Source organism: Hesperophylax consimilis, chromosome 10 (genome assembly GCF_061612785.1).
Source record: "Hesperophylax consimilis isolate HC1 chromosome 10, BYU_Hcon_1.0, whole genome shotgun sequence".
Lineage (NCBI taxonomy): Eukaryota > Metazoa > Arthropoda > Insecta > Trichoptera > Limnephilidae > Hesperophylax > Hesperophylax consimilis.
Window position 1 is genome coordinate 14,467,721 of NC_142845.1, and position 27,292 is coordinate 14,495,012.

General features: G+C 34.8%; 2 protein-coding genes across 2 annotated transcripts in view; one reads left to right on the forward strand and one right to left on the reverse strand.

The window, feature by feature from the left end:
- Nucleotides 1–7,687: 7,687 nt before the first annotated feature.
- On the forward strand, nt 7,688–16,938 carry Ddx56 (putative ATP-dependent RNA helicase DDX56). The gene is made up of 10 exons (XM_089636093.1): nt 7,688–7,848; nt 7,953–8,177; nt 8,661–8,923; nt 9,240–9,500; nt 11,061–11,259; nt 11,971–12,135; nt 12,242–12,339; nt 12,663–12,804; nt 15,159–15,386; nt 16,783–16,938. The coding sequence occupies exons 1-10, from the start codon at nt 7,780–7,782 to the stop codon at nt 16,858–16,860; spliced, it is 1,728 nt and encodes a 575-aa protein (XP_089492219.1). The 5' UTR covers nt 7,688–7,779; the 3' UTR covers nt 16,861–16,938.
- Nucleotides 16,939–17,667: 729 nt separating this feature from the next.
- SerT (Serotonin transporter) overlaps nt 17,668–27,292 on the reverse strand; it is a 61,081-nt gene continuing 51,456 nt past the window's right edge. Inside the window, exon 10 of the mRNA XM_089636094.1 lies at nt 17,668–20,396. Within this exon, the coding sequence (XP_089492220.1) occupies nt 20,325–20,396 (72 nt within the window). The 3' untranslated portion in view covers nt 17,668–20,324. The remainder of the gene's footprint in view (nt 20,397–27,292) is intronic.

Here is a 27,292-nt window from a genome sequence, read left to right on the forward strand (position 1 = left end):
CTGGGAATACATATTGTGGAACCAGAAGACATAGCCACATATCCAATAACAACCCTGGTGAACTTTATAAAAGGGACCGGGTGACTGTTAAAGAAATGGGGTGAAATGGCTTAAGTGCTCACTACACATATGTATAACTATATGTAAACGGTCTCCGCTGTATAAAAAATATAGAATATTAATTTTAACATTCTATTTTTTATTTACGTAAAATGAAAATTCGCTTTCGTTGTATGACAGCCATCATATCAGATGATATCAGAGAATGATATTTCATATGTTGGTATTCCTGATACTACACGAGGGGCTAGAAGAAACGTTATTACTATTTATTTTTTGCATATTAGGTAGGCACTATTTTGGTTTGGACACAAGGTTTTTTAAAATAATATTTAATGTAAAAAACCTAACCTAACCTAAAATTATTTAACCTAAACTTACCTTACGTAACCTAACCTAACTTAATATATATTTAAAATACATGCCAAAATACCTTTAATCAATTTTATTTTATTTCCAGATATCCGCTAAAATAGTACCTACGTAATATGCAAAAATTAAATGATAATAATGTCTCTTCTAGCCACTCATATAGTATCAAGAATACCAACATAAGAAAATGTCGTCAAAATAAATTATTATTGGCTGTCGTCCCATTTAACGAAAGCGAATTTTCATTTTACTTAACTACAATTTAGAATGCTAAAATTAAAATACTCCCAACTGCAGATTGTTGTCTTTATTATAGTAATTAAGGATGCAACAGCAAATTAGTTATACCCTTTTTACTAACCTTATAGAGGTGTTACTTCAAAACAACATGAACATAATAATAATAATAAGAAGGTACTATAAAATAATAAACTACTTATCTTGTTTTTTGATGTGTCATTATTTTTCTTTTAATAATAGAAATTCAAAAATATAATAAACATTTTTTTAACAAGCGTAATCAAATAAATTAGATTAACATATTTAATGTACCTATAAAAAACCGCACAGTCAGCACGAAACGTAATTACTTATTACAGATAGGTAATTAAATTTTATGGAAGTTATCAAATCCAGTCGAACATAAACATTACTTATTCAATATTTATGTATTTAAAAGATAAGATTTTAAAATTATCTCAAAATGTGGATGAGTAAACAGAATAATTATTGTACTGTTGAATGTAGACATAACTTTTTGGTTATTAATCAATCTCCGAAATATAAGATAGTTTTGGATCCGATCGATGCGCTGTTGTCTCTCATCCAAAAAATCAAATTTTAACTTCCCTACATAGAAGGCGGTCTGTGGCAGGACAACGTCTGCCCGGACCCAGTAGTCTATTATAAATCAATAATTTTTTACTTTGATTGAACCACATATCAAAAGCCGACCAGTTTCGGAACAACCGTTCCTTCCTCAGGACAAAATATATAATAACTTGACATTACAAAATAATGGGTGAGCGTGTATTATTGTTTCAACGGTGGCCGGATAATTCATCAAAATGATAATTCATCACTTCTTTAAAAAGTTATATGAAGTCATGGAAAGTTATGAAACAAAAACTTTATTCTGGGTTAAGTAGATTAGGTTAGGTTAGGTTAAAAAAAATCATCGTTTTTAATGACTTTATATCATTTTTTTAAAGTTTGTTGAATAGTCACTGTGTTAAGTTAGCATGGAACCGTTTCAACACTCTTAATAATATATTATTTTTTTCGTATTTAGGTAGTCACTTTGTGGTTTGACATATTATTAAATAAAAATAAAAAGCTGTTTAAAAACCACTTTAGTTCAATTTTGAAGCCTGAAGATACTTCTACCAAGCGAAACCGGTCGGTCTTAGTAAAATTTACAATGGTTCGTGGGTTTTAAACAAATTTTTTTATTTTTATTTAATAATGTTTACCCATTATTTTGCAATGGTTAGTATACATTTTGCCCTGAGGAAGGAACGGTTGTTCCGAAACCGGTTGGCGTTGATATAAAAAATGTAGTGGTTCAAAAAAAGTAATATTAGAATGCTAATCATTATTTTTAATGATAAAGTAATGTTTTAAAGAGAGAAGTTTTTTCAATGTATATAGGTGTTTTAAGGCAAATAATTATTGCTTACGAATAATAATTCTTTTAAAATATGATTTTCTAAGCTTTATTGCGTTTAAAACAAGCAATTTGACTTATTTTAAATGTTAGCATGAGATGATAAATAATCACAATATTGAAGATACAATCAAATATTAGTGTAATAATTTAAAACACTTTCTCGGGATTCCAATCGTAGCGTTGAACTGAAATATTGTTCAGCTTCTCCATGTACTCTTCAGGAATGGTGAAGTCTCCCAATGTGAAGTTATCTCGAATGTGCCTTTCCGACATAGCTTTTGGTATGATGGCAATGTTTTGTTGGAGTGCCCACTTTAGCAAGACTAGTCCAACTGGTCTGTTGATAGCTTTTGCTATTTCGTTGATACGGGGATCATCAATAACAGCTCTATTTGTGGATCCACCAAGTGAAGAATATGCCTGAAGCAATATTCCATGGGCTCGACATTCATCCAGTAATTCTTGTGGGTGGTGATGTGGGTGCCATTCCAGTTGATTTACAGTTGGTATTACTCCATCGCAGTCTGCAATCAACTCTCTCAAATGTCTCACTGTGTAATTGGAAACTCCAGCATTTTTAATGAGTCCCAATTTGTGCAATTTTACAATTGCCTTCCATGATTCTCTCCTTAGTTCTGCGTTTTTCGGGTTTGTCCTAACCAAATAGCTTCCTGGCCAATGAATAAGATAGAGATCCAGGTATTCACACTGTAGGTTTTCAATTGATTCCATTGCCGCTCGTTCAGCCCTGCTTCCTTGGTCTGCGGGAAGTAATTTTGAGGTTAGATAAATATCTTTTCTAGTCAATTCGTACTTGGGAAGGAGTTCCTTCAAAGCGATTCCAATTTCTTTTTCGTTTTCGTACATGGCTGCGGTGTCGAAAGATCTGTATCCAACTTTTAATGATTCGTCAATAACTTTTGTAATATTTTCTTGGCCCGTAATAATGTATGTGCCAAATCCCACTAGCGGAAATGAATTTCCATTATTTAGTTTGAAGAACAGTGTTGAGCACGACATTTTTGTTTCTAAGATAAAGCAACAATATTTGACGAGCCACTGAATCACGATCAATATAGTACTAAACTCCCACTGACTCCCACTTATTATATAATACCTCGCGTTTTCGAGGTCAAACCAGATTACCATAAAATACAATATTGAAACAGGGTGGCTCAGAAATATTTATTACATACTCGTACCTTATTTTTATTTAATAAATATTGTCGGATCTAATATTAACATTATAGTTTCTTATGAAATGATATCAATACGTGTACTAGAAATGATATCAATACATGAAATCTCAATATAAATATAATTATTAATAAATAAAATTATAAATGATTTATTTGTGCATTTCATTTTTGCGACATTGCGCCGATTGCAAGTTGTGTGAAAAGTGACGTCATTTTAATTTTATTTATTAATTATAAACGCCCTGATGGGCTTTTATACAATGACAACAGGAGATTTTTTAATGTTTAAATAACAACATAAAAAAATAACGAAAAACTTAAAAAATGGATATAATACGTGGTACATATAATTTTACATTTAAATGTTTAGTAAATCGTTTAGCGTCGTTTTTATGAAAAATCACGTCAAGGGCGCATATTATACGAATAGAGAACAACCAGTTTTAAAAGTGCAGATGGCATAAAAATAATGTAAAATAATAGTACAGGTTCATAATACGTAATTTACAAGTAATTTAAAAATGAGTACAAGTAATTTACAAGTGAATACAAGTAATTTACAAGTAAATACAGATAATTTACAAGTAATTTAATAGTTAATACAAGTAATTTTCAAGTAATTTACAAGTAATTTACATGTGAATACAAGTAATTTACTAATGAAAACACTAAATTTACAATAAGAAGATGCTCCTTAGTAATAGTATAACTAACTAACTAACTAACTAACCATCACGCCGTTTCCCCGCAGGGGTAGGCAGAGAGGACGGACCGCCAAACAACTCGGTCTTGGCACACACTCCTTGCCTCATTCACATTCATACATCGTCTCATACATACTCTTCTATTATTCTGACTCTTGACATGGCCCGACTCGAGTATCTGATTCACTTGATCGTGCCATGTCTTCCTCGGGCGTCCCCGACTTCTGCTACCATTCACATTTGCATCATATATCCTCCTTACACTCCTATCTTCGCTCATTCGCTCTACATGCCCAAACCATCTAAGCGTCCCTTTCTTAATCTTACTCATTACGCTTACATCAGCCTTGCACTCTTTGCGGATCTCCACATTCCTCACACGATCAAACATGGTTTTACCACACATACGCCTCAGGGATCTCATTTCAACAGCATTTAATCTACTTTCATCCTTTCTTTGCCAGTTCCATGCCTCACTTCCATACATCAAGGTAGGTACCAGCACTCCGTTGTGGACTGCTAACTTCGCTTCTTTGGACAATTTTTTGTTAGCGCCTACGGCGTTTAGTCCTCCATTAACGGAATTACCTGCATTTACCCTTCTTTCGATATCTCTGTCAGCCTTCCCATCTCTCGTAAACATACTTCCTAAATACACAAACTCATCCACCTGCTCCAAGTATTCCCCATTCACAATTATATTGCACACTGTTTTCGTACTCTCTCTATAATAGTAATAGTATAATGCTACATAAAAACATCATTCAGGTATGTCTTAAATACTAAATAGTCGTTAAATTAGGTGAAATAGTTTCCAAATGTATGAAGGCGAGAAATAGGTCGTGTGTGTGATAGTTAGCCCCCTTTTAACTTAAGTTGTTAAATTGTTGGAGAATAACATATTTTGCCTAGTTGCTCGATTTGGTACTTACACAAAGTGGTACAAAGGGGGTGATAAATTACGCTATGAGTTCAACGCTTTTTTATATAACTCCATATTGCTCGCCGTACAATCCCATAAAGACCTGTCACACCTAAAAAGATGATGTGCTATAAGTGTGGGCGTGGCGACGATATGCGCTATGGTCTGCTAGCCAGGGTATATTTGATTTGCGACCCCTTCTCCTACCTACGGCAAGAGAAGGGGTCAGAACAATTATTTACGGAGTGCCGTAATTATCTGTCAAAGTGGCAGAACCCATCCAAAGAAATGATATTCGACGGCAGTTTCCCAATTGATCTGATACCCTCCCTGACCAAGAGTTCAAATTATGAGTTCACCACAGTCTAGTTTGGACTAAATCATTTTAGACAAAAAAGTTAAGTATTTTTTTAAATCTATTTTCTAGGGAATGTATTTTAAGCGTATTTAACATGAATGTATAGTTTATGTGTTGACCAGGTACGTGAAGTTTTATGTTAATAAATCGAAAAAACTTGTGCTGCATACGTTCAATATATTTTAAAAATATATTTTTTTTTATATTGCATTGTTTTTTTTTTAAATATTTTGTATTTTTGTAAAGAACGTAGGTATGTTATTTTTTAAATATTTTTGTAAGCAACTGTAGGTAAGTGTGTTTTACTGTTTTTTTTTTAATATAAGTTTTTGTAACGAACGGTGTTTTAAATTATTTGTTTTATTATTTTGTATTTAGGTGAAGAACTTAAATAATAATAACATGTTATTTTTTAAACGAGTTGAATCTAACGGTATGAAACATTTTATTTTAGTTCTAATTAATAAATGTCAGTAGTGCTTTTTGAACTCCGTGTGGATGGTGACTCCGATGACCACCAGACGGTCACGCCATCGTGTATCATTCTTATCAACCATTTTATAAACATTCGCCATCTTAGTTTTACCTATGGTCTGATATGTGGGCTGTTAACATTTTGAGATTAAAACATCGTTAATTATATTAATAATTATAATAACTGCGATAATAATAAATGTGAAGAAAACGTGTTGCATAAATAATTAATTAAATGAATGTCGGTACACTGTACCCATTGAATAAGGAATGATTACAGTATTTTATTTAGTCATTTATTGTACCTAATACCTACATCAAATTTATTGAATTGTAGAATAGCCATTATTGATTACAGAGCTGATGATAAAATATCAAGTTCTGCGAGCTGCTACGAACAGAGGCGGATTTGCCCTTAGGCCTATGTAGGCCCGGGCCTAGGGCGGCCAGATATTAGGGGCGGCCAATCGTGACAAAAAAGTCACATATGATAACAAGAAATTACTTCCTAAGTACCTAAATATTGTACGTACGAAATAGCGATATGCAAGAGCGTGTTCCCACACAGCACACAGCGCGCCCCCACGCCCCGCAGCCGCCCTCGCCTTCTGATTTTTTAAATAATACGCATTAAAATAAAGTACCTGTCATACAGTGTTTAAAAAAATTATTCATGTATGCCTAATTTTGGTCATGTACAGTATGTACCTACAATCAGAAAAAATATATTAGCATAGTGAGCCCACTTCTGCTTTTCACCACATGCACATGAAATATTAATGTACTACATGGGCGTCGGCAGCGGGACGATTAGATAAACTGATCAGACGATTAGACAAATTGGTGAACAAAAAGGATTAAAGGAAAAAAGACTTCTATATCTTGCGCCAGTACTTACAAAACTTAACGTAACGCGTCGTCTCGGTCAGGGCTGGACTTCCGCATAGGCCCGAGAGACCATGGCCTAGGGCCCTAGTCTCGGGGTGGGGGGCCCCGACCAGGGACAGATTTTTATTTACGTTTTTAATATTAACTCCACACAGAACGCCCCGATGGAAAATAAGTTTCTTAAAGCTGTTATGAAAATAGTATACATTTAAGACACACAATATATCAAGTTTTCGATAGGGCCCCAACGTCGGAAGGGACCGCGGCTAAAATGGTACCAACTGAGGACACATGACTCAAATCTTTTATGTAAGCGGAAAACTTTGCTTGTGCAATGATGGAGGACTTCGCCAGCAGTAGTTTGAACTCGCGATGCCTGGATGGGAATCCGGCGCATTTGTCCACTTGGCTATCAGCTGGTTAAGCTGATATGTTTTAAATTTTTCCGTTTTAAACAGTAATAAAATATTTCCTTTTGATGGCCAGAGTAGAAAAAAAATTAGCCTTCAGGTACGCGCCATTCATAAAATCAAAAGTGGAGCTTTACTAACCCGAGCAATGCTGATTTTATTTTTCATACATTTTCAAAGCATTAAGGTCTAAATCATATTAGTTCTAAGGTCTAAATTATATTAGAATGCTCGCACGTTCTCCAAAACCCATTGGCAGTCCACTGGTTAAAAAAATACCTTCGACATACGTATACATTTATTTTTTGTTTGACCTTTCAAATGTGAAATAATATTATCATAATGGCGGTATGTACTATAATTTGGATGTCTTTCTCAGCTTAATTAAAATAAATTAAAACCTGATACTATTAAACTTTTAAAATCTGAATTAAAAGCATATCTTATAATGTTTAGATGATTATTTTGTTTTTATCACTAGAATTTAGTTTCATTTTGGTGGTAAGGGAACGTGTGTGGTAAATTGAACATCTATTGTATTTTAGAACACATGCATTGGCAGCCCTGCTTTCCACTAACTTCGTTGGGTGGTTTTTGTTATTCATCTTTATTATTTTTTATCTATGGCAAATTCCTCGTGGTTTTTCGGCTTTTGACGTTTTGTTTTTGACATTCTTCCTGATAATATATTATTTCAGCAGAGATTGGAAGGTGTATTAAAAAATGGCTGCACCAACGGAGGATAAACCTCCGAATTTCCATGAAATGGAACTTGATGATAGAATTCTGAAGGTATGTTATTCATAAAGTGTTCTTCTTAAAGTTTATAATATCTGTTTTCGCATGAAATTTGAGGCTATCTTGATGTTTATATGTGATTACCTCATTTTTTGCAGGCCATCGCTAAATTAGGTTGGTTTACTCCGACTTTGATTCAAGAAAGAGCGATTCCTCTGCTTCTTGAAGGAAAAGACGTCTTAGTACGTGCTAGAACAGGATCTGGAAAGACAGCAGCCTTCACAGTACCTGTTATTCAGAGGATCTTAAATTCCAAACAGACAGACTCACAGCAATGTGTCAAGGCACTTATTCTGGCGCCGAGTAAGGAACTGTGTAATCAGGTACGCGGACCCAACTATTCCCCTAATTATAATATCTTCAAAAAAATGTGGCTATCACTATGTGGCTATCATCTTCACTTTCGCCTAAAAGCTACTAGGTCCTCTCCCAGACTAACCTAAGAAGGGACCTATTACATATCATGACCTTAAAACATAGCTTATTGGTAAATTCCCCACCGCCCCTCGGGATTTTCTTTCCTCTTCATGTGAAAAGTCTTTGCCGGGCTGTTTCACAGAATTAGAACAATGCATCTAATTTCAAAGTTAATTTTCATGTTCTGTGAACGTTTTATTCAAGTTCTGTTATACCCAATTACTGTGAAACAACCGACCAGTGATGAAATAATAGCAGAGCTTGAATAGAACTTTCACAAAACTTAAAATTATCTTTGAATTAAAATTATATTTGATGAATTGTTCAAATTCCGTAAAACAATCCATCGTAGGTTATTTACTTCTATAAACATAACTTCTTTTGTACAGATTTCTGCTACTGTCGCTGACCTGACAATGAAGTGTGCACGGGAAGTGAGGTGCGTGGACCTCTCCCAAGACGGAGATCTGAAACTCTTCAAGCCGTTGCTCCTGGAGAAGCCAGACATCGTGGTAGTGACTCCCTCCAAAGCCCTCGCCCACATTAAAGCCAATCACCTCAAGCTGAAGACTGGACTTGAAATGCTAGTCATTGACGAGGCTGATCTCATATTTTCTTTCGGATATGAAGATGAAATCAAAGAATTACTAAGGTAACATATTATTGTTGACTAAAATTTTCTTATGGAAAGCAAGCTCTTAAGAGGTTTAAGAGACGAGGAAAAAACCCGGGTTCCAATTAAGGTCATGCTTTAGTTGAGTTCTCAAGAGACCAAAAATAGGATAATATATAAACCTTATTCGTGCATTTTACTGTAATTACCACAGAAACAGATAAGATATAACTTATTATATAATAATAAGCAATCCATTCAAGATCAAGAAAGGATTAGAGATTTTTACAAACTCTCTGTATGACAATATCTCAATATTTCAACTGTTTTTCAACTTACTTTATGTTTTTTTCAGCTATTTACCGAGTGTTTACCAGGCTGTTCTTGCTTCTGCCACCCTCTCGGAGGATGTACAAAACCTTAAGAAGATTGTTCTCCGTAACCCAGTAATCCTGAAGCTAGAGGAACCTGAATTGGCTCCTTCATCACAGCTGGAACATTACCATTTAGCTGCAGAAGAAAATGACAAAGCAGCCATCTTATATGCCCTTTTGAAACTGAACCTTGTTAGAGGAAAGACCATTATTTTTGTTAGAACCGTGGATAGGTGTTACAAGTGAGTGTTCTTATTATTTAAAATTATTGTATCATGGTGTTAACAAAAAAAAATAACATTTGGAGTTTGTTTAGAATATCTGTATTGCTATTACACATACAATTTTTTAAATATTTTTTCCGACTTTATGTCTGGGTTAAACCTTCCCCACAGGAAAAACTAAACCCTTCCACACACGTTTCCACAAATGATCATCTAGTCCAGGGGTCTCCAAACTACGGCCCGCGGGCCGTATCCGGCCCGCCAGTGTCTTCCATCCGGCCCGCGACATCTTATGACCAGTGTCATCAAGGACCCGCGACAGCTAATGGCTAAGACCTTGCTCAGAAGGGGCGAAAACTCCGCGAATTTTTTCGTGCTAATAAATAAATATGCTCGTTGGCAAGGTACTTGGCACCAATACATTGTATTGGTGCGTCCACAAGTATCGCGCGAATATATCGAGAGGATTTTTTTGAAAAATCTTTTTTTGATTCGCAATGATATCAAGGTCTGAGAAACGAGTATCAAAAATTATCTTCAAAGCTACGTTATCTAAAGCTATATTTTCATCCCTGAAAATTCTATTGTCTACCCCCCCCCCCCCTCCCTAGGACAGAAAATATGGGTGTCTAGAAATTAAAACGGTTTTGGCCCTCTGAACTCACTGGAGTAGTCAATGTGGCCCTCCGGCTGAAAAGTTTGGAGACCCCTGATCTAGTCAATCCACATTTTGCAAGTGCATTATACAGGGTGTCCGGAAACTCGTAGTACAAGCGGGAAACTGGTGAATCTACATCACATTTGGAGTCGATTTTGTAGTATATTTTTTTTTATTTGAGCTTTCGTTATCGAGTAAATCGAGTTTGAAGTTGATTTTTTTTTTTTTTTTTTTTTTTTTTAATCAAATTCTTATAAATTATTACTGAAGATCAAAGTACACAACTAATTAAAACTATTTGAAAGTAAAACAAATGAAGAAACTCGGATTTGAAGCATTATTTTGAAATCACCCTTCATTTAACCCGGTGTAATCATAAAATATTTGTGCTCTGCAGGGTTAAAACATCTGTTATTCAACCCTAAACACCAGAAAAAACTTTAACCCTAAAATAGCCGAAAAATATTTTTTTTTGGTTTTTTTTTTTTTTTTTTTGAAAATGCTCAAATCAAAAAATTTTATGTTTTTTTGGGTTCCCCATGTGGTGTAGATTCTCCAGTTTCCCGCTTGTACTACGAGTTTCCGGACACCGTGTATATGCATAATAAATACAAAATAATACAAAAACAACACGTCAAATCACCAGAGATCAAATGGGAAAATAATTCACCGACTCCAGATATTTTCATATCAGAGGGTTCGACTCGGTAGAACTTCTAATTGGACCTATAAATCCTACTGATCCCTCAATATAAATATTTAAAAAATCTTTCGTAATCCTACATGTATTTAAAATGACTGATTTTTGCATTTTTATGTATAAATTCTTTGACAGATCTAATACGCCTAAATTTATAATAATATTTCTGTTTATTTGGAATTTATTATTAAACTTGACTATCTTAATTTTATTCTTCCAGATTAAAGTTATATTTGGAACAGTTCAAGATCCCAGCTTGTGTATTGAATTCTGAACTCCCAGCGGCTGTGAGGTGTTTGGCTGTGAACCAGTTCAACAAGGATGTTTATCAAATTATTATTGCCTCCGATGAGAAAGCATTAGAAAAGCCTGACGGAGGTTTACCCGTTCCTCTGGAAACTGATAAGAAAAGGAGAAAGGTATGCAATTCATGGTGTTATATACTTCATTCAATATCTTTATGATATAAGTTTCCCAATTACATATTGTGTGTGTTGTTCCTGCCAGTTGATTAAGTAAGAAGTAACCGTTTTCATTACTAGTGAGAACTTGTTGGTCCCTGATGATAGGTGGTGTAACCAGGACCAGCCCTGAGGCAAACGGTGCCTGGCCAGTAAAAACCTCAAGGGCGCTTTGTTAGGTATTATCAGCGCATTGGCTTCTTGACTCCTTGGCAAGACGGGGCTCGTAGCAGACTGCTCCAATTGCACCTTCACAAGGCCGGACCTGAGTATAACTTTAACATTAGAAATTATTTTGAACAAGTAAATGAAATAATACAAATAAAATTACAATAGATAAAACATATTTATACATGAAATGAAAAAAATACAGCCATCAGATAGGTTTACAAAGAGACAACAACGAAATTTGTGGATCATATTATAATGTACTTTGTTCCATAAAGTTAACATCAAACATGTCAATATCACCTAAGTATTGGTTTTATGTAGCGTGAAAGCGCAGTTTATGCAGTGAAAATGCAAACTGGAGAATGAGTAACGTAGTTGCGCTTAGGTATACTGCTGCAGAATACAGTATTTTGTTGTTGTTGTTGTGGGCAAATGATGAGTAATGATTGGTTCTGTCAAATCATTTCAACAAACAATTTTATTATGTTTTTATTTCAGAAAGGACAGCAACCGCAACCATCAAAGCGGAAAAAGGATAAAGAATCTGGAGTGTCACGCGGTATTGATTTCAAATGCGTGTCCAACGTTATAAACTTTGATTTTCCACCAGACGTCAGTTCATACGTACACAGGGCGGGCAGAACTGCTAGAGGAAATGATCAGGTAGTTATTATAATAACATGTTATTTTATGTTGTATATATGTACATATTTAAAGAACCCATAGCATAGAACATAGCACGTTTTATTAAATTGGATTTATTTTACAGGGCACCGTTCTATCATTTGTCTCAATGAGAGAAATGCCCCTCAAAGAAGAAGTTGAAACTCATTTATCCAAGGGATATAATATGGAAAACGTACTTAAGTAAGTACAAATCGTTTAATTTTAACCTACTGAGTCAAATTACCAGCTACTATTAGATGTTGCAAGTCAGAAAGAGGAAAAAAAGTTTCCTCATGTGTTCTTAACAATGAGACCCATGCTAATTTGAGTCAGCTTTGCTGAATGATGCAGTCTCTTTAATTTAGTATTTTTCTAATGATGACTCGAGATTCTCCGAATTGATAGAGCTATTCATAGTTCTGATCAACAATGTCGACGTAATCTTCTCTCTGAACAACATTTAGAGGCTCGCCATAAAAAATATATATAGCTTTGTTCATCTGTAACGATTGTTCTTCTTGCAGGACTTATGAATTCAATCTAGAGCAAGTGGAAGGCTTTAGATACCGGTCCAGAGATGCGTGGAGAGCGGTGACGCGGATCGCCGTTAGAGAAGCCAGATTGAAAGAAATCAAACAAGAACTCTTGAACTGTAAAAAATTGAAGGTTTGTATTTTTTTAAATTTTAATGGGGTTTCACATGCATTCCTTACTTCTTCAGTGATGCAAATTCTATTTAACAGAAGGATCGTATTACCTATTTTTCAAACCTTTGCGGACGACATGGAATACAAGTATAGTTCAAAATGATCCGCAGGTTGTGCACCACTGCCTTGCTTTATCCTGCATGATACTATTAATCGATTCAACGCTATGAACATGGTGATGTTCGTTTATTTCTTACTTTCAGCGCTACATGCACACATGTATGCACATATGTATTAGGTTTAAAAGAAAATACAACGAAACCTGCACATAAGTTGTTTTTGTTTGAAGTGTCGGCACGGCAATGTAAGCTTATTTAGTTTTCATTCATTTTTGATCTTACAGCCGTATTTCGTTGCTTCTGCAGTCTCCTCTTTTTCAATTTTATTTTTCCTCCAAATATCGATCAACGTTGCTAAATACCAATCTACCCTTTCTAAATCTGCTTTTTTTGGAGGTATCTGATTGTTTGAAATTTAAAAGTGGCAGTTTTGCATCTAATCCTTTTTTAAAGGTTGTTTTTCTGTGTAAAAGAGACATGTCTGCTTTCAAACATCGAGTGTAGTCAATGGGGCTTACAATATTTCAACTTTATTGGACCTGACAATATTCCAATATTTATACATTATGTCTTCCCTTTAATGCTTATCTCAAAACAAAGTCTCTCCCGGACATCTGAACAAAAATCACCCCTATTTACAAAGGGGGTGACGAATGCGATATCCGAAATTTCCGTCCAGTTGCCATTCTATGCTCTACCGCAAAAACATTTTAGAAAATTTTACACATATATATACTTTACACATATATAACCACGTTAAGCCACTGTTGGACGATCGTCAACACGGACTTAGACCTCAGATGTCAGTAACATCTAACCTCCTGCATCTCAGATTTCGTATCACGAACTCTTGACAAGGGTGACCTTATTGTGATGTTCCTTATTTTGACCCGGAAAAAAGCATTGGACAAGATTGACATCAAAATTCTCCTAGACAAGTTAGCTTCGTTTGGTTTTTCCACAAGACTACTCTGTTTTTGCTTCATATTTCTGAAATTGTAGACAGTTCGTTTTTTTATAAGGGATCCAGTTCTCTTTAATTCGTAGTTTTTCAGGAGTTCCTCAGGGGTCTATCCTTGGACCGCTTTTGTTTCTGCTTTTCATTAAAGATATTGGTTCAGTCTTCATTCATTCGCACTATTTACTTTTGAAACTGTACTGTTTAATTAAAAACCTTCTTGATTGCGGTCTTCTTTAACGTAATATCGACCGTGTCTCAAACAGGGCCAAAATAAACTGCCTAAGCTTCAGTACACCCAAGTGCAAGTCTCGTATACAAGATCAAAGAATCTTTTTGATTAATAAATAAAATTATTTTCCAATGCAAACCAAATCAAAGATCTTGGGGTTATTTATGACAATAAACCAACTTTTCACCAACACAGCAACGATTTAGTTAGCAGAGCATTCAAGCTTCTTGGCTTTGTAATTAGAGATTCAAAGTAACATACATTTTGCGCATTGAAAGCGTTCACAAGAAATTTTTAAGATTTTTATTTTTGCGTCTCTACGGATATTACCCCTGGCCATACCCATCTACTTATATCCTGAGCATGACCAATTACCGCTTCTTGCAGACACATACAGGTATTGCTCTGATTAAATACTTTTTATCTCAATGAACGATTACATATCTAACCATGATATTCTGGCTCAAATAACTCTCGAGGACGTCGCCATAACCTCCTTTATTGTAGAGCGAGCCGCACCAATTTGTTCATGAACTCACCCGTGGAGAGAGAGCCACGCACTTTCTAAATATAGTTGATCAAAAGATCGATAGGTTTTTCATTTCCTACAATGCTCTAATAACGTTTTTGTCACTGCAAATGCACTGCGCATAAACGGTACAATTATAACGACCTAGACCCCAATTAATTGAAATTCCCTTTTTTTTTGTAAAGTGTCAGGTTTGCTGCCATCAATCACTTGATAGACTTCGCAAAATACATTTGTCGTGGGAATTCTTCCTAGTTTGATAGTCAAACTCTCATCTGTGAATAAATGTGAAAAAAACGTATGTAACAGCATGACATGTCATATCATGAATCACTATCCTTTATTTTCTGGCATTTTCTGACAAGTATCCGTCAATGCGTTAAGAAGCAATTATTATGACTGTGAAGCAAACATTCCTCAATTTAGTGTCTTCTGATTATTATCTTCTAGTATATTTGTTTCTGCCTATGTGTATTATCATTTCATCATTACAACTTCAAGGCAATAAATAACCAGTGTGTATTTATGAACCCAGGGCTTCTTCGATGACAATCCCCAAGAGCTGTTGGCCCTGCGCCACGACAAGGCCCTGCACACGGTGAAAGTGCAGCAGCACCTGGCGGACGTGCCCGACTACATCGTGCCCGAGGCCTTGAAGCAGGTCAAGGGACTGGCCGGCGCCAGCGTCGCTTCCGCCTCCAACCCTCTGAAGAGAAAGCGCGCCAAGATGAACTACGGCAGCACAGGGGCACTCAAAAATAAGGTAATATATTATCTATGGTTGAAAGTTATGGATCCATGACAAAACAGAATAGTGAAGAAAAATATGATCTGTTATTTTATCATGTTCTGTTTTTCACTATTCTGTTTTTTCCAGTTACTGAAAATTATCTGGAGGCAGTAGGAGTCTATAAGGTCCCCAATTGGGGTTTATGTAAGACTAAAGGTAGTGGAAGATACTCTCACTATCACCCTGGTGAAAGACCAGCATTCAGAATTGATTGTTGCTTGAAATGGCTTTAGTCGTGTTTGATGACTAGTTTTGAATAGCTAGGTACTTCACCTCTTCAGTTTCCTCATCATTCCCCTCTCCACTACCTTCAGCCTCACAATAATCCCAATTGGGGATTCCATTAGTAGAGGTGTGTCGTTCTACTTATTATACGAACTCGAGTCCGACTCAGAGTTCAACCAAATTAACTAGATTCCTCAGATTCGTTTATTTCATTCCGCCAGACTTGCCGAACCCAGTGGAACGCCACAGAGTTCGGACACAATAGAAGTTACAAGGAGTTTATCAGATATACTTACCTATACATGGAACGGAACCAATTCATCGATCGGTGTCTTGTCGAGTAATTGTCTTGGGTTAGCTGGAAGAAATATGATGTAACCTATAAGCTATACCCTTTGTACTCTGTATTTTTGTGCAGTAAATATTTTTTTGAATTTGAATTCTGAGTGATTGTAAGTCATCAAACACTCAATTAGTGATTTATTCTCAACCTAAAAATAAATGCTGTCCTTTTAAATATGTATGTTATAACGCAGGAGTTATAAAAATAATATACCAATATGTTTGGTTCTTGCTTCAATTTTAAGATTACTCGACATTACTCTAGATATTGTTGCCATTGTTGCTCGATGGTTGAATGTGAGTTCGGAACCAGTGAGAGTGAATCCGGAATCGTTATAATCATTATATTTTGCGAACTTCTGCGCCTTCAGAATCAGATTTGAGAAACCACTCACTCGTAGCGGAGTGCAGTTGGAACTTTTGTGCGTTATTCACATAAAAGGAGCCAATTAGGGTATATTATGAGGTTAAAGGGTGTTGGGAGAGGAATAAGATGAGAATAAGGTTGGGGTTTGGTTGAAGGGCTACTGGTAATAACATGGCTTTCATATTAGCCTGTCGTCTCACGGGTCGGTAAGCAAATAACGTAAACCAAATGCTGTAAGACCCAGCGCAGAAAAGCTTCACTGCGCTGCAGACCGTTAGGTAACTTACTATAGCGAATTTAATTTTTTGCGCTGGGTCTTGCAGCATTCGGTTTATGTCGATTGCTTATCGACCTGTGGGAAAACAGGCTTACTTAGGTTTTATGTGCTGTATTTTAATTGAAGTTAATTAATTGATCATTTTTTCTTTCTTTCAGGCCCGCCAAAAGAATCCCTTGCTAAACATGGAAAAAGGCGGAAACATGAAGAGAAAGAAAACAGAAGAAGAAGATTGAGAAATCAAATTATGAATTGTTTGTTGTGAAATGCGTTATGTTCTGCTGTACATACAAAGAATCATCAAATACATCTATTTGGAAAATGTTCACCTATTTTTTTAAATTTTATGAACCCTCCAAAGATAAGCATATCCTTGAGTTGGCAATTTATCATATTGTATCAAGTTCAATAAGTCAACGTGAATTTCATGTTGATTTTCAAGCAGTATCAAATCAACAGGTTTGAAAACTCCCAATGGACAGTAGCAGAAAGAAATGTTGTCTAATGTGAGTCAGCAGGTTTGATTATGTAATTTGAATTGGTGAGTTCGATTAGTGTTGTAGTTTTGTTCATAAGAAAAATAATGGTAGGGGTTTTTTTTGTTGTTGTGAATAGAGTCCCAACTGCTCCCAACGGTCTGGAGCCATTTAGAATATGGTGTCCCCAATTGGGGTATGTTGCGAGGCTGATGGTAGCGCGGAGAGGAAGGTGGGGGAGTACCTTGCTGTTCGGATCGCAAAACAAAATGTTTTGGTCTGAAAACAACAGTTGGCAATAAAATAAAACAAGTTTCTTAATAAACTGAAAGATTTATTTACGCATAAGTTTTACAATTCCAGAATGCCTTACATGGCTGGAATAAGCCATTCTGTTTTTGCTCACGGAACATGCGATAAAAGACAAAATAATTAAAATTACAAAAGAAATGCCATGGCTGTTGCATTTCCTTTGCAGTAAAAAATACAATAAATTATTTATATTCACTATTGTTGTGTAAATATTCATATGTGTAGGTATATGATTTAGTTTTTATTTTATTTGGTCTAACATTTAACACTGACAATTCTTATTATTATCTATATTCTAAAAACACTTTAAATGACATTGAATTAACATTTTTCAACTTAGCTTACATATTTTTAAGGTTTATTTCTATTAGTAGCTTGACACCTAAAAAAGCTGTAAAAATGAAACAAATTATACACAAGAATACTACGAATCCATGAATTTTTTCAAAAAATATATTTTTTTAAATCATGAAAAATCTCCTTCACATACATAAACATATTTTTTAAAAGCATTTAAAATATTTTTTTCTGCAACATTTGTTTACTACCCCTGACTAATATTAATTTAATGTAAGACTTGTACAAATTGGCACTACAATACTTATTCCGATGTCCTTCAAAAGTTCAGACATGATTCATCAATATTTTTTTTATTTATTTAAAGCTTTTTATAGTTTGTAGCCACAAAACGCAAAACACTTTCTAGTCTCTACAAGAATTATATCATTTCATATCATTGGTTTAATATTTTGCAATTTTCTTGCCTACCTAAATAATTAATATTTTCTATGTTTTTTTCATGTTGGCCTAAAACGATTATAAGAGATAACATAGTATATTATAAGAATATGAATACATTTTTTAAAGAAAATACAGATACATTTTTCTACAAGCTTCTTTTTTTTCTTTTACAACATAAAAAATATTATCGGATTATTGTTTTTTTTTTTAGTAACTTTTATTATTAATTTATTTATACATGCAGCTTTTGATTACGTTGTATATTGTTTTCTATCGTGATAATATGGCTGCATTATCACGATAGAAATTAATATAATATGCAAAACAATTAAAATTAAGTCAATTCACAACGGTGATCCATTGCCCGTAAATCACAGAAGTAACATTGCATTGCCTCGAAAATATGTACACATCATTTTATTCTAAAAACTTACATTTGAATCTAACGTACAATAATATTAAAATACTTTACATTAGTTTTTCAATATCAAAACCTCACAAAACCGATAACTAACTAGCCTATCCACTAATTGTGCTGCAAATAAGAATTGAAGCCACATAACTTTTCAATATAAAACATCACACAACAATAAATTAGCTTATCAAGTAATGGCATTGCAAATAAAAGTTGAAGCCACATTGCAATAACTTAGCCTATCAAGCATTGACACTCCAGATACAATTTTAAGCCACATACCTTTTCAATATAAATCTTCGCAAGACAGATTTTTCAATGTAAAAACTTCAAAAACCAATTGATTAATTGCTTACAAAGTAATGGTGATACAAATCAAAATTGAAGCCACATTTTATTCAACATAAAACTTCACAAACCAATAAATTAGCATATCAAGTAAATGACATTTCAAATAAAGTTATAAACCAGATAGTATTTCAATACAAAACTTAAAAAATCAATAAATTAACCTAAAAGGTAATGGCACTGCAAATACAATTTGAAGCCACATTGTTTTTCAGCATCAAAAACTTCACAAAACTAATAAATTAGCCTATCAAGTAAATTGTATTGCAAATAAAAATCGAAGCCACATTCAACATATATTTTTTACGTTTTTGTTTTTTATAACATCTAAATATTAATGTGTTGTTGAATAATGTTATTTTTATAGTCGACCCAGCATTTACGGAATTTCTATCGATGATTGATAGATACAAACATAATTTTATAAGCATATCTATAAGCATGTTTATAACCTACTTATTAGACATATATTTGGTTAAGTTAACATTTTTTATACTACCTACATTAACATAATCATGTCACTAGATTTTATTTCGAGTAAATTCATAAAACACTCGAAAATTATCATTAATATCTATGTAATATGACGTGCTTTCACGCCCATAATTTATTTTTAAATGAATAGGAGTATAATTAAATTAATTAAGGGTTAACAAAAAATATCATTTGTAAATCTAATATATACGGTAGCGCATTCGTATACATACCTACTTCTATTTGGTTGATTGAATCTGTTTATGAAATGTAGAAATAATGATAAAATAGAAAGAGTTCTAATAAAAATAAATTGTTAGCTCTTTTAGATTCAAAAGCTTCTTTTTTATGATAGAAAGACATTCCCGACTTTCGAAAAAATATACTTTTATTTCGAAAGAGCACAGATAATTTTACTAACCATTCTGAAAATCAAAATTCTAAATCAAAACTATCCTTGAAATGATAGTGCGATTTTGGTATTTCGAAAATAGCCAAACACCAGCGTCTGTTCTCGCCAACAATATTTTAAAGTTTTACAGTAAGCTTTTTCAAAAATGTTTAGAAACATTTCGGATTGACTTTTAACCTATTTTTTTTAACGTTTCACGCTTCCAATAGTAATTCTTCGGCAATCAAAGATAATCATTCGCTCTCCAAAAGGTTTTCAACGCATCCAAAAGCAATTTGGCGTTCCATGGGCTATGTTGGCGTTGCATAGGCCGAACTGGTGTTTCATGGGCTATGTTGGCGTTGCATAGGCCGAACTGGTGTTTCATGGGCTATGTTGGCGTTGCATAGACCGAACTGGTGTTTCATGGGCTATGTTGGCGTTGCATAGGCCGAACTGGTGTTTCATGGGCTATGTTGGCGCTCCTAGTTTGTTTGGAGTGATGGCGCCTCACACGAGCCACTCCTCAGTGGGGCGCGCGGGTCACACATCTGTGCCGCTGCAGTAGGTTGTTGGCCTCGTTATCTTCTCTGGTTTCATAATAGTTTTGACGCGCTGAAAAATATAATTTTGGTTAGTGAGATGTAAGACAAACATTTCTAAAAGCCTGGCTATGATACCAACAAAGATATTAGAAGAACGAGATATGCTATGTTGGCCGCCGGACCGTACACGGAGTACTACCTAATTAGGGTACTTTGAATACTATCGGGACGTGTACGCACAGAAATCTGTTCTATGTATTAGTGCGGATACCTTAGCGTAAGCGAAGGTGTGCAGTAGTATTGGTGAACAAAACCGGCGACACTGGGCAAAACAATTCCACACAGTATGAACTGCTCATAGCACATCTCGTTCTTCTAATATCTTTGGATACCAATATTATACAGGGTTTTCCAATAAGAGGTGTTATTTTGATATTCAAAGAAACTTTTCCCGTAAAAGATCAATGGTTTCGTTGCTTGTGTGGCACGTAGCGCCGTTTTGTTGAAAGTAAACGTTGTCCAGATCAATACCATCCAATTCCGGCCATAAAAAATCATTAATCATCTCTCGATAGCGCAATCCATTCACCGTAACTGTTGCTCCAGCCTCATTTTCGAAAAAGTAAGGTCCAATGACTCCGCCGGACCATAAACCGCACCAAACAGTCACACGTTGAGGATAGAGAGGCTTTTCAACAATAACTCTTGGGTTTTTCGAGCCCCAGATGATGCTTGATTTTTCGATGGAATTCTAATAATTAATAATAGTGAATTTTAATAATTTCAATGTTGTTGAAGCGTGTATCGTTCCATTTTTATTAATTGCGTAGTTTCTACTTATCAAATGTCAAAAAATGACAGCTTCAAAAGTAACATCTACCGAAATAGCGGGATATTCAAAATAACACCTCTTATTGGAAAACCTATTTAGTGCTTCTAACAAAATGTGCAGCATATTTTTTTACATTATAATCATCCTCACTGGGACTAATAGTATGTTTGGAAGCTTTAAAATGCGTAACAATAAAATCATGAATGCTCCATGCCAGCTGCTGTATCATTTAGATGCGACAGCTTCTTTCGGTTCACGGAAATTTTGTCCTGTTTATAGGCACCCTAAAATTAAATTAAAAAAAGCACCTCACTATACTTTTAAATCTATACATCGTGTCTCACGTTCGTAGTGCGATAAATCTGCGGGTAATTGTTGATATAAAGGCAAAGATTTGTTTGCATGAATACTATCACAACATAAAGGCTGACAAGCTGTACCTACCCTCAAAAAACGAACTTAACCCTTTCAGCCCCAGTGTTAATTCAAATTATCATGAACTTTGTGAATTTTTTTACCGTAACTGTAGCGATTTAGAAAAGCCATGTTTTCGTTTTCTAATAGTTTGTAGTCTTTTCTGTGGCGTCTATTTTTTCCGCTCGGTTGAAATTCTTATTCCCGCCACAACAACGATAAATATTTTGACATCTGCTGATTGTGAGTTTCATCGAATTTCTGCCGTCATTGATTACTTAATTTAAGGCGAGATATCAATATTTTATACTCGAATTTCAAATATTTTAACGCATTAAGATGTGTTATATAATAATAACATCAGTTCAATTCACTGATCACAGTCATTTCTAAGAATATTGTAAATGAATTTCAATGTTCATTCAAATTAACACTGGTAGTGACGGACATGTTTTCGACTAGTATGGCGAATTTTTAAAGATTTATTATCCTAGATTATTTCTTTATTTATGAATGAATTTCAGTTAAAATGTCATTTGTTTGTACCTTAGAGATTATCACTACATTGTCAATGTGCATTTTTGACATGAAACAGTTATTTGTATTACTTTTGTGTTATGTTTATTTTACGTTACTATTTAAAAAATACCCTCTGACGCCCAATGTTAATCCAAATTAACATGGAAAATTTTCTAAAAAAAAAAAAATTAAATGCCAAATAATTTTCTGAGGTATTATCAAGCATTACATATTTTATATGTGTGGAAACAATAATGCGGGTGTGAAAGGGATAAGAAGAAAAAAAATTAAATGGACCACAAATTTCTAACAAAACGTGTTTTTTTCAATGTATTTGAAATTTGAATTCATGAACTTTGTTCGCGCAATATATAGGGGATTGTTAGGTATGCATCCACAGGCTTATGGACAAGTGTAATATCAATACAAAATCCTGCAAATGTCCTACCTACCCTTTTACCCATCCCAAAAATGTCACCATAGTAAAAATATTGTTGCGACACATGTAAAATCTGACAAGTGGAGTCAGTTGCTTATCAGAGTTCGGAGTGATAATTAATATCAGACAGGGCGAATATACATATAATTTGTGAAGTGAAATCAACTAATACTCCTGGAGACGTGTGATAGTCATCAACGGGTGAGTCCATCTTTCCTGCATTCCAATCTGGGCTTATCTTGTGCTCCAGAAGCCCAGATTTATACCTTTGATTATTGCACTGTCCATCGGGTTTGTCGGATGCATATATCGTCCCATACCTATCATTCGGAGTAGTTTGGGACTGGTCCTTTGGGCGTGTGGCATATCACACCACCTCTAAAATATATAGTGGAGTCGCAGCTTCGCGACACCAAACTTATTTATTCAGTTGGCCATAACAATCAGCGAAAGAGGCCACAGAGACACGCCACTACCTACCATCACAATAGTGACTTTCTTTAATAATATTAGTCATAACGCTGTAATGTAGGTATATTATTTGTCATTATTAAATATGTTTTTTTAGATTACTGAATCATCACCTCTAAAATCTCGCGGTATGAATGTGAAAGTCTGCGATTAGTACCTACTTAAAATAATATATATAAAAAGTGAAATTATCGTAGAATTAAATTATCTTGTATACAAGTTTCGTTTCGATTTAACGAAGCGCTGACATTAAGATCTCCCGTAAACGTAAACGCGTAGGTACGAAAATTATCGATCTTAAATTCACAACGAAGTATTAATTTAAAATTCAAGACTATTCAAAGTAGTGTAAGTTGAGTCCGCATGCATCCCAGGAATCTCCTCTAACCGAGACTCTAGTCTTAAAAGCTTTTACTGTATTTGATGTTGACACCGTTCCCAAAGTCCACACTCGTTTCTCTAGTCTACAGTCTACAGTCTACAGATTGACGTCTGAATGAGCAGAACGAGGAGTTGGTATCGAGTGTCTGCCATTGTTCGTGCTTCAGGGACTATTCGATGGATGCAACAAGTGAACCCTGAGAACTGCAATAGTAGTAGAACGAATGTAATCGTATACTCCGGAATCTAAGTAAGTACTGACCTAATATCAGATTTGAAAATGCGCGGAAAACTTGGAAAAATTTTGATTGATGTTTTTTGTTTGTTTTGTGATGTTGTTTTATGCTATTGAATTGCAGTATGATTAGGACTGTGTGTGTAGCAGGGGGGTATAACTCCGTTAGAAAATTGGAACCGAAATATTGTTAAGGCGATGCCATACGTAGTAATGCAAAATCATGTGTTTTTGGTTTGAAAATTTGGTCGCCTAGAATTGTTTCAGATGCTTTAATTAAATACTGCGAGTAGAATACATCTTTGCCTTTGAAAAAATCGAGTATTTTTTAGATAAGTCTTTTTATAAGCTCAGAAAAAAATAATGTATAAGGCCTATGAAAACTGCTTTAAAGTTCAAAATCTCCTACTTACGAACCCATTTTCTGTTATGATTTTATTTTATAATGTGGAAAATTAAATTATCTATAAAAATGATCGAAAAAAAATTTAATATTTATGCCTGAACATCTGCAAAATAAAATAAAAGGCAGTTTTTGGCCATGTTTTTTTCCTGCATAAATCAAAACAGGCGGATGGTGTTAAGCGGGAATTTAAACCTTATCGCCATCTACGTATAAGGCTTGTTATTGATAGCGGCTCAATATAAAATATTACACGACGTAGTGCATCGCCTTAAGTGATATGATTGCCTAACTTTATTCCATAGACTTTCAGAGTTTTTCATTGGTGTATAGTATAATAAGTAGGCTCCGAATGAGAATTGTACTGTATATATATTGGCATATCTATGCTTTTTAGGACCAATTTGTTTCATACAAAAAGTCTGAAGATATCGATCTAATGAGTGGTTTATTTATGGTGTGTAGATTATTCGCTGAAACGTTGACATTGACGGACATTTCCCGGCAAACAGAGGTTCGAGATACAATACTTCGTCATGCCGTATTTTATTTTATATATTTTTTTTATTATCAACTCCTTTTTTTAAATTTTAAGTAGGTACCTACACTTTATACGGTCACAATTTATTATACACCATAAACATAAAGCGTCTTTAAATGTATCTACATATTATATAAGACGACGCGTTATATGGCGGAAGTAAGCTCCACTAATCTACTCCACGGATATTAATTTTCTAAATACTCATATTTTCAATCGGAAGGTTGAAACATAATCAACTTGGCTTAATAAATAATGAGTGACCCGGCGACGAAATGGTTAAGCTGTGGCTTATTGGTGAACAACTCATAATAAATATTGTTCCTACATTAAGTGAAATGAAATTGGTAGGTAATTCGATTAATATATCCAGCTTTGTGGTAAGTACTTAGATTATGCCGATTATTAGGCCAGATTATTACCGCCGCCCTGGGAACCATTAATTGGATAACCAACGCCTCTGTCATAGGTCAGTACCCCAGGAGGCTTGCTACCTTTGGGGTGCCCGGGTTCGTGGGTGTGAGGTTTGTCCAAGTCTGGCGGCGGATGTGTCACTTTACTAACTGGTTGAGGGAGACCATTTTACCCCTTCAGCCGGACTATCTCGACTCGCACGGCAGTGAGAGGGATGAATTCATACGACCGTAACTTCTGGACCAGATTCCTACCCACCCTTCAGACATTATTCATTTCCAGAACTTCCTCTCCTTCCTTTCCTTATAAATTCCTTCACATAGCATCCTCAAAGATGACATAGTCCCGGAGGTAATATATTTTCCTCGGGGCCTCCTTGTAGAGTTAATTCACTAAGAAAAATTACTAGTGCTAATTTATTAAGAATCTCTTCAAAGTACGGGTAATTCCGGTTAAAAAGGGGATTGAAGGCTTTACGAATGATTTAACAGGTTTTCTGATAAACATGATGTCGGAACACGTGTTCATGAAAATCCGAATATTTTTGTATTACATCGAAAAGTCTTTATATCATCAAGGAAAATCGATAAAACAATATTAAATTGATGCTGTAAGTCTGTTAATTTATCGTGTAGGCGAAAATCGATTTCTCTCCATGTGTAATAAAAATGTTGATTAAAAATATAATAAGAATAAAAATTGTTCCTAAAAACATAACCTAACCTAAACCTTAATTTTAAAAAGAGAAACAGGCATGTGAATAACCTGAAAAAGTTAAAATTCTCATAAATAAAAGCTTATACAAATTTATCGTATCGTCGTATTGTTGCCTGTAAATAGATCGCATAGAATTGAACCCGCGACAATATATATAAATATATATATATATACAATATATTATGTACAACCCAATTAAAAGTTTGACTTCAATTGCTTTCAAGGTGCAAAAATCTCATTTTCTTTACGACCAGCAGCTTATTCCTTTAACCAATTAATCATCTCAAAAATTGAGTCCATAGTCGTAAATCTGAGTTTCCACGGATCATTAGCACCCTGACGTCAGGTTGACAAATATGCAGTTACGAATATAGTGAGTTGCACTTTTCACCGGTGCTTGGAGCTTTGCAATACTCGAAGCCATTAATAAGGTACCCCGGCCTGTCGAAGTGCAGTGTTTCGTGAAGATTTACTATCGACTCGTTGACCCGGCTGATAAATGCCCTGCCATTATGTAAATGTAATTCATTGAAGGTGAAACAAGTCCTAAAAGCCTTCGATGGATGAACACAAATAGTAGAGTCATCGCGTCGTTGACAATTCCAATTGATATAAAATACAAGATACGAAAGTGCACTGTGATAATATGTTCGCTCGGGAAAAACGCTCTTATGGGTAGTAGCCGAGTAATCGAGTACGATTAAAAAAGATCATCCCCGCTTTGGAAGTATTATAGCCACAAACTACTCGTATGTCTCCTACCGTGTCAGAATGAAATCGCACAGGCGTGACTTTCACGTAGCAACATTACACTGCCAGAATTACACACGGAAGGAATTGCACTTCGACGAAATTACACGAGGAGAGAATTACACTTACACGGAGAAAAATGAGTATTGCTAATTAATTTCCTGATAAAATTTTAGTACATTCATAACTTATCGGAACATATAATGACGAAATGCAAAAATATTAGGACTTTTATGAACATGCACCGAGAAAACTTACTGCTATTAAATGTATTCGAAATCTGATCAAACTATTCGTTTTGCAAGCTATAACGAATAAATTAAACGAGTTCCTAAGAAATTATCAGTCAAAAGCTGGTCAAACTATTCGTTTTGCAGGCTATAACGAATAAATTAAACGGGTTCCTAAGTATCAGTCAAAAGCTGGTCGAACTATTAGTTTTGCAGGCTATAACGAATAAATTCAACGAGTTCCTAAGAAATTATTAATCAAAAGCTGGTCAAACTATTCGTTTTGCAGGCTATAACGAATAAATTAAACGGGTTCCTAAGTATCAGTCAAAAGCTGGTCGAACTATTAGTTTTGCAGGCTATAACGAATAAATTCAACGAGTTCCTAAGAAATTATTAATCAAAAGCTGGTCAAACTATTCGTTTTGCAGGCTATAACGAATAAATTAAACGAGTTCCAAAGTATCAGTCAAAATCTGGACGAAATATTAGTTTTGCAGGCTATAACGAATAAATTCAACGAGTTCCTAAGAAATTATCAATCAAAAGCTGGTCAAACTATTCGTTTTGCAGGCTATAACGAATAAATTAAACGAGTTCCAAGGTATCAGTCAAAAGCT

Bases quoted from the DNA above. Each gene is read 5' to 3' on its own strand.
- Ddx56 (XM_089636093.1), top strand. From the start codon at position 7,780: ATGGCTGCACCAACGGAGGATAAACCTCCGAATTTCCATGAAATGGAA. The intron at 8,178-8,660 runs GTACGCGGACCC...TCTTTTGTACAG, and splicing joins GTAAGGAACTGTGTAATCAG to ATTTCTGCTACTGTCGCTGA. The intron at 11,260-11,970 runs GTATGCAATTCA...TTTTTATTTCAG, and splicing joins CTGATAAGAAAAGGAGAAAG to AAAGGACAGCAACCGCAACC.